The following is a 15,189-nucleotide window of genomic DNA, read 5'->3' as shown; positions in this document are numbered from 1 at the left end:
CAAAAGTTTTCTGCTTTTAAAACTTGTGAGATTACTTTACCTGTTTTCAGTACTGACACACACACACTCCCTCTGAAATAATTTCCCATATATCAAGGCTGGGGAGGTACTCAGTGGTAGAACACAAGGGTCTGGGTTCCATCTCCAGGACCACAAAAGTTAAAACCTCAAACCAGCTGTTTCCCTTAAAGATAAATGCAAGGCAAGACCAGAGTAAAGATGCTGCAGAATTCAAAATTTTATAACCAATTTATTTCAAAACAGAAGTTCTTAAAAAAAACAAACAAACAATAGAAAAGCACACACTTCATTCATTGCTGCCATAGGAAACCTCCATTGGAATGGGGCTGAGCACCCCTTAACTGGAGTGGGCTATAACTGTATTATTAAAACTGTAGCAATTTTTTCCATGACACATGGGACTAAACAGAGACTGACCTAACCTCCACAGGGTCAGGGTACAGGCATTCTCATTTCTAGCGAGACTGGGGGGACTGGGGGGACTGTGGGGACTGGGATGCTCGTGATGCTCTGGGCTTCCGGTGTCTCCTGCTGCCTTCTTGGTCTTCAGTGTCTGGATACTTGGAGAGGTCCAGAGTCAACACATGGCTGAACATGCATTCATCGTGCTGAAATGGAGGGAGGCCAGTTTTAGCTCTCCAGTTTACAGGAGAGCTATTTTTCAAAGTGAGGTAGGTCACTAGTTAATCTTGATTTGCATTTAAAAGGGATTAGTTATCCTGTTTTGTTTTGTTTTTTTTTTTTTTTTTTGAGACAGGGTTTCTTATGTATCCCTGACTGTCCTGAAACTCACTACATAGACCAAGCTGTCCTGAAATTTAAAGAAATCTGCCTGCTTCTGGCTCGTAGGTGCTGGGATTAAAGGCATGCACTACCACACCTGGTTCGGTAAATTAATTTTTATCTTAACTTAAAGGGGAATTGCCTAAAAACTGAAGGTCTTGAATTGTTCCTCTACTCCCTTGGCTCAGGTCTTTAATTATTTGAAGATTTTATTTTGTGTATGTGTGTGTGCCTGCAGGGTACAGGTGAGGACGTTAAAGGACAACTTTCAGGGCTCAGTTCTCTCCTGAGTCTGGGGGATGGAGCTTATGTTGTCAAGCTTGGCAGCTGGTGCCTTTACCAGCTGAGCCATCTCAATGGCCTTAGCTCAGTTTTTGACCAAAGTATTTGTTTGAATGGCTTTAAGACAGGTGTTTTTGAAATTGTAAAAGTTCCTGTACCCCTTGGAGTGCTGAGTGTTTTTGGATATAGTACATGTTTGCATAAAATATTCACAAGTTAGAAAGGAAAAGCACAGTATTAATAGTCTGTTCTATGTTACTATGTACTACTGTTTTGCAAAACACAACTATCACACTACCCTGCTGTTTAAAGATTATATATATTTACATATATATATATATATTATATATATATATACATATATATATATATTTTACTGCACATACTTACTCTTGTGTGTGTGGAAGGGATGAGTTGGTTTTCTCCCTCTATAACATGGGGCTGGAGGATCAAACTCAGGTCAACAGGCTTGGTAGCAAGTGCCCGAACCTGCTGAGCCATCTGCTGGGCCATGAACTACAGTTTTAATTTTCTTCGTTCTCTTAAAATGTCTTAAGTCTCTCTCGGTCAGGTAAGGTTTAAACCTTACTCTTTAAAAATCATTTGGTGGGCTGGAGAGATGGCTCTGAGGTTAAGAGCACTGCCTGCTTTTCCAGAGGTCCTGAGTTCAATTCCCAGCAGCTACATGGTGGCTCAAAACCATCTGTAATGAGATCTGGTGCCCTCTTCTGGCATGCAGGTGTACATGCAAGCAGAACACTATACAATAAATAAATATTTAAAAAAACATCATGCCAGGCAGTGGTGGTGCACACCTTTAATCCCAGCACTTGGGAGGCAGAGACAGGTGGATCTCTGAGTTCGAGGCCAGCCTGGTCTACAAATCGAGTTCTAGGACAGGCTCCAAAATACACAGAGAAACCATGTCTCAAAAAACCAAAAATAAAATAATAATTTGGTTTATAATGACCCACTGTAGAAAGCCAATAGCATCTGGACTATATGGATGTGGAAGGGAATCATGTCTCTTACCTCTGGGTAGATGCCTATCAGTGCATCAGCTCTGGAGTAGAACTCCTCTTTCAGGGAAATGATTATCATCTGAAACTGTTCTTGACTCTGCTCTTTGATGTAACTTGAAACCTGGGAGGAAATAAAAAGTACACATTTCACCAGCAAGGCAAGGCCTCCTTTGGGCTCTGGAAATAATGATCCCCCCCACCCCCCCACCCCCCGAGACAGGGTTTCTCTGTGTAGCTTTGCCACCTTTCCTGGAACTCCCTCTGTAGTCCAGGTTGGCCTCGAACTCACAGAGATCCGCCTGCCTCTGCCTCCCGAGTGCTGGGATTAAAGGCATGCGCCACCACCACCCAGCTCTTTTTAGTTTTTAAAATTTTGAGTTGATAACTCAAAGCTTAAAGATTGGGAAAATGGGCCGGGTGGTGGTGGCTTATGCCTTTAATCCCAGCACTCGGGAGGCAGAGGCAAGTGGATCTCTGTGAGTTTGAGGCCAGCCTGGGCTACAGAGTGAGCTCCAGGTAAGGCGCAAAGCTACACAGAGAAACCCTGTCTCGAAAAACCAAAAAATAGATTGGGAAAATGTGGAAAGTGTAGTATATGATTTCATAATCAAGTCTTGGTTAAAGATGAATTCTAGCTCCTTCGGGAAGCTCAATTCCAAAAAAATAAGTAAAATAACTGGGGTGTGGTGGTGCACACCTATAATTCCAGAGAAGCAAAGCATCTGAGGGAGGTCCTAGAATCCTCAAGGGCATGCCTGAAATCACATCCTTCCACTAAGGCCCTGCCCTCTTAAGAGCTTCCTTTATGAAGCTCAATTGAAGAAAATCCCTTCCCAGTGCCATAACCTTTATGTGGGGGCATTTTATATACAGACCATCACATCACATCTCTAGTCCAAGACTTCCATTCCTGCATCATGGTTACTGCCATGGCCTCTAAAACCAGAGTCCCTTCTGTGAATGTGGTTTTTTTATTTTTAGCCTATCTCATTAATTCACTGTAGATAGTACTTCAGAAGCATAGTTATTGTGAATTCAGAGCATTTAGGACCAGTGTACTCTGACCCAGACCAATCTTAGGGACTTGGCAAGTTTTGAACTTTTGAATGTTTTGAGTGGTATGTTGTGGTGATATTTTATCTGTGTACCCCAATAAAGCTTATCTGAGGATCAGAGTAAAAAGCCAGCCACTATATTTAAATCAGGCAATGGTAGCACATGCCTTTAATCCTAGCGTTTGGGAGGCAGAGATCCATCCAGATCTCTGAGAGTTCAAAGCCACGCTGGGAACAGAGCCAGGCATGGTGGCATATGCCTTTAATCCCAACACTAACCACGAAGGTCTGGAGGTCTGTACAGATAGACAGGAAGTGATAGAGCTGGGCGGAGAGAGGAAGTAAGAGGGCAGGGACAGAGAGGCATATAGGCGTGGATATACAAGAAGTAGTCTCTTTGGAGGCTGAGGAGTCAGTAAGGTCAGGTTGGCTGTGGCTTGTCCTATTCTTCAGATCTCTCAGTTTTCATCCCAGTATCTGGCTCTGGGTTTTTTCTTTTTTCTTTTTTTTTTCAGAGCTGAGGACCAAACCCAGTGCTGTGGGTTTTTTATTAATAAGACTGTTTAGCAATTCGTCTTACAGTATGTTTATTTTGTCATTTTGTTTGGCAAGCAAACCATCAAATGGCCTAGTCTTCCTCCATGGTTTCTTCAAGCTTATGCTTGAGTGTTTGTACTAATTTCCTCAATGATGGACTGTGACCTAAAGTATAATCCAAGTAAGTCCTTTGTGGTGGTATTGTGTTCCCCAAAATATTGTGTACTCTAATAAATTTATCTGGGGTCAGAGAACAGATAGCCACTAGATACAAAGGCTAGAAAATGGTGGCACTCACACCTTTAATCCTAGCATTCCAGAGATAGAAATCCCTCTGGATCTCTGTGAGTTCAAGGCCACATTGGAAATAGCCAAGCACGGTGACACACGCCTTTAATCCCAGAAAGCCAGCCTTTAATCCCAGGGAGTGGTGGTAGAAAGCAAAAAGATATATAAGGCGTGAGGACCAGAAACTAGAGATTTGGGCTGGCTAAGCATTCAGGCTTTCCAGCAGCAGTTCAGCTGAGAGCCACTGGGATGAGGACACAGAAGCTTCTAGTCTGAGGAAACAAGACCAGCTGAGAAGTTGACCAGGTGAGGTTAGCTGTGGCTTGTTCTGTCTCTCTGATCTACCAGCATGGACATGAACTAAGTTGTTCTTGGCCATGGTTTTGTCACAGCAACAGAATAAAACTAGAACAAAAATGTTCTATTAGAAATTGAAAGCAGGCTGGAGAGTGGTGGCACATACCTTTAATCCAAGAACTTGGGAGGCAGAGGCATAAGCAGGTGGATCTCTGTGACTTCAAGGACAGCCTGGTCTACAAAGCAAGTTCCAGGACAGCAAGGACCATTACACAGAGAAACCCTGTCTCAAAAAAATAGGGGAAAAAAAAGGAAATTGAAAGCAGAAGCCCAAGGTGGTGGTGGTGGTGGTGGTGGTGGTGGTGGTGGTGGTGTACACCTTTAATCCCAGCACTCTAGGAGGCAGAGGCAGGAGGATCTCTGAGCTGGAGGCCAGCCTGGTCTTCAGAGCAAGTCCCAGGACAGCCAAGGCTATACAGAGAAACACTATCTTGAAAAACCAAAGGGGGTGGGGAATTGAAAGCAGAAAAAAACTTACTTTGCCAATGTTAGTATTGTCCAGGGCTGCATCTACTTCATCTAATACAAAGAATGGAGCAGGCCGAAAACTAGAAAAAAATTACATGTACATGAGTAACAACTTATTTGTTTTATGAAGACTCAGAGGCAAGGAGTAATAGTACTTAGGGTATACAAAACCTTTTAGAAATTCTGGTGCCACCATACCCAGCTCCCACACATTTCAGTGACAGCTCTGAGCTCTCTTCTCACATATCTGCATACTGGATTCCATATGAGTATTCAGCGATCATCTCCCCTCCCCTCTACCTGTTCTCTCCTGTGGGCAGTTAGTGGCAGCAATTATTAGAGTTACTTAGGCCAAACCCATGGAGTCATGACTGACCCCTTCACATTCCATGCCTGTCTGTTAGCACCCTCTATCTCTCATACTATCCTAAGCCACCACTACCTTTTACCTTGCTTGTTACCATAGCATCCTAACCCTGTGCCTATCACTGCCACATAAAGTATCCTCTATACATGCTAAGCCTACTTTGGACTTAGGGTCTTTGCATTTGCTATTCTTTATTATATCTAGAACATTTTTGCCTTAGGTATCCACACAATTTGTTTCCTTAATTCTTACCCAGTCTAATCTAATCTTATCTTATTGTTGTAAAGTGCTTCAGGGCCACCCATATCTCAATTCCTTTATTTTTTTTCTTCATGGGATTTGTAATTTTCAAATATTCTCTACATTAGGGAAATAGTTTACAAATATACTTCACTATCTCCTCCTGAAAACAATTTTGTTTTTTACAACAAATGTGTTTTGTAACACCCCACAATGGTTTTGTACAAGAGCTTAAGATCTCATACATGGGAGGCATGTACTTTATTGCTGAGCTATAGCTCCAGCAAAAATGAAGTTATTTGTTTTGTTTTTCTTCTCTCTTAACCCTGGCTGTCCTGGAACTCACTTTGTAGACCATGCTGGCCTCAAACTCAAAGATCTACCTGCTCCTGCCTCCTGAGTGCTGGAATTAAAGGCATGTGCCACCACTGCTGGGCAAAATGAAGTATTTTTAAGGAAGACACTTTGTTTTGTTCACAGGAATCTCCACAGAGCCTGCAACAGTACCTGAAAGTGTGAATATTTAGTAGAGTGAATGGAGAATCACTACCCAGTGAGAATCTCACTCTGCTGTGATCCTGCGTCTGGAGTCCCTCCCCAGTCGACCAGGGTTTGTCTCTGTACCTCTCCTGTGGGGGCCTGTCCCATTCCTTTCTTGACACCAGAAGTCAGATTCCTGTGATCTTTCTTAGTGATGGGAAGAGGCAGCACTCACACTGCTGCCACCTTCTGTGAAGGCTGAAGGCTGTTGTTTGTCTCAATTTACCCAACTTTTGTTTCTTGATTTGTATTTCAAGAGAAATGGTACAACCATCAGTGGAAATGAGGATATTAACCCCCCCACTCCCTTTTTTAAAGGAACAAATATTTGCTTTTGTTACACAGCAGAGCTCTGATATGGCCTAGGAAAATAGTATGTAAATTAGGTCACTGCTTAATGTTCATTTTTGGCAATCTTGATATCCTATGTGGATTATCCAAATACTTTCCTTTTAAAAATAAAGCCAGTACTAGCTATTGACAACATTTGCCAAAGACTGTACTTGTAGATTCTCTAACTTGATATAGACCTAAAACAAACTTCAATTTATGACTGAAAAAATAGCTTTGCTAAATATTATTAAAGAAAATAATGATAGATTTTTTTCTGTAGAAAGATGCACTTGGTAACTTGATGTAGCATTCATTACCTGTGTACAGCAAACAGAAGAGCCAAAGCAGCCACACACTTTTCTCCCCCTGACAAATTGTCCATAGGCATGAATCGTTTGCCTGGAGCCACACAATTGTAGCTAATTCCATCTAAATAAGGTTCTTCAGGGTTCTCTGGGCTAAGAAATGCCTGAAACACATTTATTTAGCCATATTAGAAAAGTAATCAATATATTTCAAGTTGAGTGGCAACATATTTAAATGAAAAAATTCTTTCTCTTGGTTAGGTTTTCCTCAATTTTGATGTAAATGCCTGTAAATATATTTAATTCTAGATTTAACCACAGACATCAGAGTTATCTGGGATGAGGGAAAGAGAATGTTCAGGTATCCAAGGCCCAGGTCTTTCCATCATAATTCCAGTCAAATCTGAGCAACAGATGCTGTAGACTTACAAAAACAGTCTCCATCAACTTATTTGTTGGTCCATCTACTTGGCATTTACTATGGGCCACATACTGTAGGTATATGTATGAATCCTGTTTTCAAAGAATTAATATGCTTATTTTACTAAATAAGTTATGTTTTGTTGAAATTCTAAAATTCAGAATTAGGATCATCTCAGTCATAACATGAGCTCAAGCAGAGCTGGTACATAAATCCTGACCTACATCTTTTTCCACATTTAATTCTACAAGTATTTTTGCTGTGGCTATTGATAATACAACTGGAGTGGATAATACAATGGGCCAAGAGATTCATTCAAATGGATATTATCTGGATTTGATCCCACCTTTAGTCTTCCACTCACTTTTGATATACTGATCAATACAACTATTTCTTCTACCCTGAACCCACTATTACCACAGAGACCAGTAGTTCCATAAAGTCAATTTAGTAGCAGACAATAGAATTTCAGCATTTAAAAAAACTTAGAAAACAAATGATCCAACCCCACTCATGTTTCAGGTGAAAAAATAGGCCCAAAGTGGCTCTGACTAGTCTGTGCTGTCAGGATAGTGGTGGAATCCAGAACACATGTCTTGAGATGACCAGTTTTCCTACACTGGCTTTGCACCTACATCATTTAAGGACTATGCCATGGTCATTTATTTCTCACCAGAAAACAACACCAACGCCATCATTTACACTAAGCTCCTGTAGTATTGGGGGTTGAAAAACACACCTGGGCACTGCTGTTCCTGCAGAGCTTCTTGTAGATCTGATCAATTGAGACTGAGATGTGCTCAAAACACTGGCTGAAAGCATCATATCTCCGTCTTTTCACCTGTTCAAATTCTTGTCTACATACTCTGGCTTCCTTTCTGCTGGCCTCAAAAGCTAAGAAAAAAAAAAAGATCAACATTCTTTATTTTTGAGACCATTGGGTTCTTCTCTTAAAATTTAATACATAAAGTATTTCCAGAACTGATTTTTGAGTTTGGTTTTCTTAAATATATATATATCTCCAAGATACCTTAACTACTACTAAAGTCTGAGAAAACATCTTTTAAACTCGCTAAGTCTTTTCCTGGCAGAGCTAATGTCTAAATAATATTAGCAAATCCTGACAGTATATTTAATATATTTATTTTTCTGGTATGAAAAATCTTAATTATATGTTCTAAAATAATTAATAAGCCTACTTTTTTTGTTAAGACAGAGTTTCATGTAACCAGGTTGGCCTCAAACTCACTATGTGGCTGAGGGTGACCATGAACTTCTGATGCTCCTACCTCTACTTCCAGAGTTCTTGTATTATAGGTGCATGCCCTAAACCCAGTTTATGAGGATTTAGAAATGGAACCCAGGGCTTCATGTACATTAAGTATTTGTCCAACAGAGCTATATTCCCATCCCTCAATAAACCTATTTTTAAAGTAAAGCAGGACATTCTTCATGAAGGAAGACATTTTGTGTTTCAGTATTTAAAAAACACACATTAATATAAGGCAACAGAGAAAAATACATGTCAACAAAAGAAAGGTACAATACAAGGAGGTTGTTGGCACATACAGAAATAAAACACCCATGAATATCATCTTGCTAACAACTATAAACTCAATTTTACCATCTGCAGATTCTTGAAACTTGTCTCTGACAGCCTTTAAGTTCTCCTGTGCTCGTAGGTTTGGAGCTGCAGTCTTCAGTAGAGTATTTTCTTGGGATGCTACTTGCTCTAGAAGGAGTTTAAGGTGGTCTTCCACTTCCTTATCTGATTGTAGAGCCTATCATTAGTAAAGAACAGCATGGGTTGGCATGCCTTTAATATTCCAAGGTATAAGACTTACATTCTTTGTATGTGTGAGCCTATCTCCCACAGCATGTGTGTGGAGGTGAGAGGACAGCTTTGGGGACTGATTCTCTTCTTCCATTATGTATGATCCAGAAATTGAACTTAAGTTGTCAGGGTTCGTGGCAAGTGCCTTCATCTGGTAGGCCACTTTGCTGGCCTAAGACTGCTGCTATCATATTTCTCCTCTCTCTCTCTCTCTCTCTCTCTCCCTGTCCCTCTTTCCCTCACTCCATCATCATCTATCTATTTTGCTTTCTTGAGATAGGTCTTGTTATATAATCCTGGACTGTCTGGTATTCACCATGTAGCCTGGACAGGTATTAAACTTGTAGCGATCCTCCTGCTTCAGACTACCAGATGCTGAGATTACAGGTGTGGCACCACACCTGGCAAGGATGCTATCTGACTCTACTCTGCCTCTCTGTGCCCCCTTTGTAAGCCATTCTGGGTTTGGTACTGCAGTCACACAGGCAACGTCTGCAGCTTCCCTACCCAGCTGTGCCTTTCTTGTTCTAACACTGTATCATGCTGCTCTGCGAACATTCTTTACCTCCCAAGATTATGATCATGCCCAAAATGTGAAAATTCATCTATCATCTGTTTCTTTTTCTTTTTTTGGTTTTTCGAGACAGGGTTTCTCTGTGTAGTTTTGCGCCTTTCCTGGAACTCAATTTGTAGACCAGGCTGGCCTTGAACTCGCAGAGATCCGCCTGCCTCTGCCTCCCAAGTGCTGGGATTAAAGGCGTGCACCACCGCCGCCTGGCCTCATCTGTTTCTTTTTGTTCATTAAAAATAATATTGGTCATCTATTATGGGTTAGTTTGAAAACTATTTAGTCTTTGCCTTAAAAGAGCTCACAGAGGGGCTGGAGAGGTGGTTCAGTGGTTAAGATCACTGTCTTCTCTTTAGAGGGCCTGAGTTTGATTTTTAGCATCCACATGACAACTCAACCATCTATAACTCCAATTCCAGGGGATCTGACACCTTCTTCTTGCCTTTGAGGGCACTAAGCATGAATGTGGTACAAACATACATATAGGCAAAACACCCATACACATAAAAAACATTAAAAAAAAAAAAAAAAAAACCTCAGAGAAGGAAAAAATACAAACTGACATTTACACCAGGATGAAAACACCACCTCACAGGATGAGCACAGGTGCTACAGGGCAGACAGAAGGAATCCAAATGACCTAGAAGGTGTAATGCTTAACTCCAAAGCCAATGAATAAGGAAGGGGAGGAGAAAGTGTAGCTGTGTTATTCCAGGAAAACTTCTTTGACTCCTAAAGGCGGTTAATTAATATGTAATAAAGATAATATTTAACTTACTAAGAGAAAGATTATCTGGAAACTGAAATAAGCTGCTTATTTGGGTGACTTAAAAATAAATACATTTTAAGTGATAAGAATGATAGTTTCCTGCTGAAATACTATGCTTCCAAGTTTCCCCTGCAGACTACAGAAGTCCTTTCCACCCTTATAAGGGGCAGGCATCCCATCTTCTTCTGTAGGCATTTTGACCACCCACACTCATGGGCGACCAAATTGCCCCACTACTGTGAATAAGCATGACCCTGCCTAAGGTCAGACCAAGCCTCTCTTTCTACTTTCTGTCTCTCTACAGCTGCCTGTAAATAATCTAACACACTGGTGCCAAAAGACCAAGCAAGGCATCTGGAGGTGGAAGCCGTCCCACACCTCCCCAAGCTGGTAACTCCAAGCCTTTACTCTAGGACCTGAGGGCCTTTTTTTTTCTCCCTCTCTGTCTCAGCCCTTTCTCTCACCTTGTTGTCTCATCCTGACACAGTTTGACCTAGGTGGGAGGCCACGATAACATTCAACCAAAACTCATATGCAACACAACAAAATGCCAGGACAAGGTAATTGGCTGCACTTAACTCTGGTTAGGTTTGGGAGTTCACCAGAGCTTTCTTCTGCCTTAAGACCAGCTGTGATGAAGGCACCTGAGACTTTCCATTGTGAGAACCACTAGATCAGCCAAAAGCTCTGAGAACCTTCCACTGACCCTGTGGTTTTTTTTTTTTTTTTTTTTTTTTTTTTTTTCGTTTTTTCGAGACAGGGTTTCTCTGTGTAGTTTCGCTTTCTGGAGCTCACTTGTAGCCAGGCTGCCTCGACTCACAGAGATCCGCCTGCTCTGCCTCCCGAGTGCTGGGATTAAAGGCGTGCGCCACCAACGCCCGGCCCACCTGTGGTTTCTTAATACTGAAACTTTAATGTTTGGGGACACCCCCTTGTTTTCTAGGTACATTTAGTCATTGCAAGACATAGAGGATGCTCTATGCAACCGGATTTGACCCATTTTTTTTTTTTTTTGCCTTTGTCTCTCATCTGCTTCAAGTTTTTCTGTAGAATTGAAACCAGTGATTCTCTTTCACCTTTTAATGCAAATCTGGTCTCAAAATACAGAGAAATGGCCACTGCTGGCCCATTTGGAACTTTTAACTTTTAGTATCTAAATTGATAATAATGGAATGGCAGCATGGTCTGAGGCTCCCTCCCCCATAAAACTCACAGTTAACTTTAATCTTTCTCAAGGTTCTGGCTTACAACCATGCTCAGAGTCAGAATGACTCCCATTGTTGTTGTTGTTTTTTTTTTTGGGGGGGGGCTCTAATCTTTATCTATTTCTGAGACTAAACAGAACTCTTGCCTTCTGCTTTTGGCCTAGCCTGTCTCTCCTCTTTAAAGCTAAGAGGTAGGCATTTTGGATTGTCTGCCCCAGCTGCCTACACACACAAACTGGTTATGGATAATGTTGATCACTGGGTTTAATCTTAGAGAGAGTTGAATGTCTTTTTGGGTATCTGAAATTTTTTTCCTGCTGTTCTACTCAACCAAGAAGGTAGGCTCTGGAGTTGGAATTTGGCCTGTCTGCTCTGGACCTAAGCATGTGTATTTAAAAAAAGTTTCTTCCAAAGTCTGTCCTAGGTCAGGCTTGTCACCTGACTCTGTGACAGGGAGGAGAGCAAACCAAAACAGCCCAAGAAAAGACACTTTGTTCTTGAGGATAACTAAGAAGCCAACTAATTCCCTTAGAGGTTACAAATGGCAAGGTGTTTTTAGTTTTTCAAGACAGGATTTCACTGTGTAGCTTTGGCTATCCTGGAACTCACTCTGTAGACCAGGCTGGCCTCGAAGTCATTGCTTGCCTGTGCCTCCCGAGTGCTGGGATTAAGAGTATGCACCATCACTGCCCCCCCCCAAAAGGAAAGGTGTTTTAATTCTGAATTCTCCCCACTTTTCCTTCATTTTGTTTACTATCTTTAAAACTTTTTTGAAATTTTAACTTTCTGTATTTTAGGATTTGTAAGTTCACTGAGTAGGACTTTAAAAGAATGCACAGATAATCTTAATTTGCTAGAACATCCTATTATGTAATGTGGATTCAACTCTTGTTCAGGAAAAAGGTAGCTTGCCACATCTTGGCTGATGACCTAGCAATCATGTGACTTGGCCACCAACTTTACTACGGTTAAAAAGAGGACATGCCATGTGACTTCACTGTGATCTTGGTTAGGGTGACCTCACTTATGTGCTGTGGGATGGTCTGTATGTCAAATTGCTTTGATTGGTCAATAAATAAAACACTGATTGGCCAGTGGCCAGGCAGGAAGTATAGGCGGGACTAACAGAGAGGAGAAAAGAAAGAACAGGAAGGTGGAAGGAGTCACTGCCAGCCGCCTCCATTACAAGCAGCATGTGAAGATGCCGGTAAGCCATGAGCCACGTGGCAAGGTATAGATTTATGGAAATGGATTAATTTAAGCTATAAGAACAGTTAGCAAGAAGCCTGCCACGGCCATACAGTTTGTAAGCAATATAAGTCTCTGTGTTTACTTGGTTGGGTCTGAGCGGCTGTGGGACTGGCGGGTAAGAGAGATTTGTCCTGACTGTGGGCAAGGCAGGAAAACTCTAGTTACACTTATGTCTTTGCTAATTTTGTTAAGCTTTAGCTATCTGATGAAACTGAATCATATAAAAAATACCGCATTTTGTAAAAATACATTATAAATGGATCATGAAAATGAGGTCCCCTGTCTCTGTGGAGTGTATTTATGGTTTAAAGTTTACTTTGATACTAATGACCTTTAATTTACAAATTATGAGTGTTTTAAGACTCAAACTTAAAAACTGTATGATCCTAATCTTATAAAAGGTACCAACTTGTAAACTGTTAAGATATAAAAATTAGTGGCCAGTTAGATGTAAAAAACCTTAGGACAGGGCTGGAGAGATGGCTTAGAGGTTAAGAGCACTGACTGCTCTTCCAGAGGCCCTGAGTTCAATTCCCAGCACCCACATGGTGACTCACAACCATCTGTAATGAGATCTGGCACCCTCTTCTGTATACATAATAAATAAATAAATCTTTTAAAAAAAAAAAGCTTAGGACAAATGTAATTCATTTAATTCCAAATGACAAGCTCAGAGAGAATAATTTTTATCTTCCATCATATAGTATTCTGTATATTTATCAAGATTAAGAACAAAACAAGTATAAAGTAAACAAAGTTTGTTTAATGTAAAATAATATTCGAAATCAGGTATATAAAAAATTTGTCATGGAAGTTTGAATGCTTGAGAAAAATAGGATAAATTTACAATATATTTGTATGGCAGGAAGTTCCCAGGCTCAAATCATTCCCTTAGATGAAGTACCATCCCACCATAGTAAGATGCCTACTAGCCTCCTTAAAGGATAAGGTCGCATGGGAGTTAAGACCTGCCAAAAGACTGCTGCTTCTGCTCTGGCTGTGTAGGTCTGACCAGCTCTGGCCTGGCCAGCTCTGGGCATGTAGGTCTGACCAAAACCAGAACAAAAAAATCAGAACTCCTCCTTATTTAAAGATGAATTACTCTTCATGTCACACATGACAGAGAAATGGATTTTTCATGCCCAGTGGAGGATCTCAGAGCCTGCACCCATATTCTAAGTGTCTCAAACAGCAAAGAGGCAAATAGCAATTACTCTGTCCTCAATGTCTCCCAAATTAGTATTTGAGGATGCTGTGAACAGGGAAACCTTGTACTTAAGTCTACCACCTGACTGGTATTGGGCTTGTATGCTAGTTCAATTGGAAGTATCCTTTACCCTGGTTTTCAATTTTTCCTCTTAACAAAAGTTAATCCCAGGGTCCACACCCTAACCACCATGTACCCTGATTGAAGGAGGCTGCCAGAAACTCCATCATCAAACTCACAGCTTTGAAAAGTTATTCAGACTATCCAAGTGGTATTTTTGACAGTTGGCTTTTCTATCTGTAGAGTCAACAGATGATTCTATTAAGTGATATCCTTTAACCCTTAAGCCCTCAGATTCATCAGGAGATGACTTAGATGAAGGAGATTGTCTTCAACCTGGGCTCACCTGTAGTGTTTTGAGAATATAATCTATTCTCTGCCCAGATAGAGCTCCAGGGCCAGTGCCTACACTCTTACCTTGAAGCCTACAAGAAGTACACAGGCTTTGGGATAATGATTGTGGATATTTCTTAGAAATTCCAATGCGGGCGGGCGTGACCTGCTCCAGGGACAGTGCCAGGTGGCGAGTTTGACTGGGGCCGTACACCTGTCAAACGGTAATACAGGTGTCCTAAGGCGAGCTCAGGGAGGTTATTAAGAAAAAAAAAATTAAAAAAATTCCAAAAGCCCAAAGCTTATTTAATTTGATTGTCTTGCTTTACAAATTATACCTCTAAGTAATCAATAGAATGATATTAAGAAATGTGCTTACTACTGTTAGTATGTGGTAACCTACCGATCTGTCCATCAACAGTAGGAGTAAAGAGTTGGACTTCTTTGTTAGTTCAGTACATGTTACATGTCAATTATTTGTTACAGATTTGACATGACTAATTGCTTTCATTTTTCATCTATTTGTTGACTGTATGGAATGAAATGTTATAAAAATCTTACAAGGCTCTGTTAATAGGGCTAATTTTAGAAAACTATAAAATGAATCATTTATTCTTAACAAGGCAGTCACTATCTTTGGGAATATACCTTTTATTAAAAAATTAAAAAAAAAATTTTTCGGGGAATACAATTTAGAATAAATGTCTTTTTATATAACCTAGCAATATAAAACATTTACTGTATAATCATGGAATATAAGTGTAACAATTTGATGTTAACAAAAATATATATTGTCATGTTTTCAAATACTAGATATGGACATTTAAGGTAACAGCCCCAATTTTACTTTATCAAATTGTTTCTAACCAGAAATTTTGTTTTATTTGAGATACTGTTTTTGTTCATTATCACTTAAGACACTCTCTGTTCAGATCCATTCCTT

General features: G+C 40.5%; 1 protein-coding gene across 1 annotated transcript in view; it reads right to left on the bottom strand.

Annotated features, from left to right (window-relative positions):
* Nucleotides 1-230: 230 nt before the first annotated feature.
* The window catches only part of Smc1b (structural maintenance of chromosomes 1B), a 76,545-nt gene continuing 61,586 nt past the window's right edge, over nt 231-15,189 (bottom strand). The window contains exons 20-25 of the mRNA XM_028878133.2: nt 8,644-8,800; nt 7,759-7,913; nt 6,611-6,762; nt 4,824-4,893; nt 2,119-2,229; nt 231-629 (exon numbers count right to left, since the gene is read on the bottom strand). Of these exons, the coding sequence (XP_028733966.1) occupies nt 477-629; nt 2,119-2,229; nt 4,824-4,893; nt 6,611-6,762; nt 7,759-7,913; nt 8,644-8,800 (798 nt within the window). The 3' untranslated portion in view covers nt 231-476. The remainder of the gene's footprint in view (nt 630-2,118; nt 2,230-4,823; nt 4,894-6,610; nt 6,763-7,758; nt 7,914-8,643; nt 8,801-15,189) is intronic.

Source organism: Peromyscus leucopus, chromosome 20 (assembly GCF_004664715.2).
Source record: "Peromyscus leucopus breed LL Stock chromosome 20, UCI_PerLeu_2.1, whole genome shotgun sequence".
In the NCBI taxonomy this organism is placed as follows: domain Eukaryota; kingdom Metazoa; phylum Chordata; class Mammalia; order Rodentia; family Cricetidae; genus Peromyscus; species Peromyscus leucopus.
This window is presented reverse-complemented; position numbering and strand designations above follow the sequence as displayed.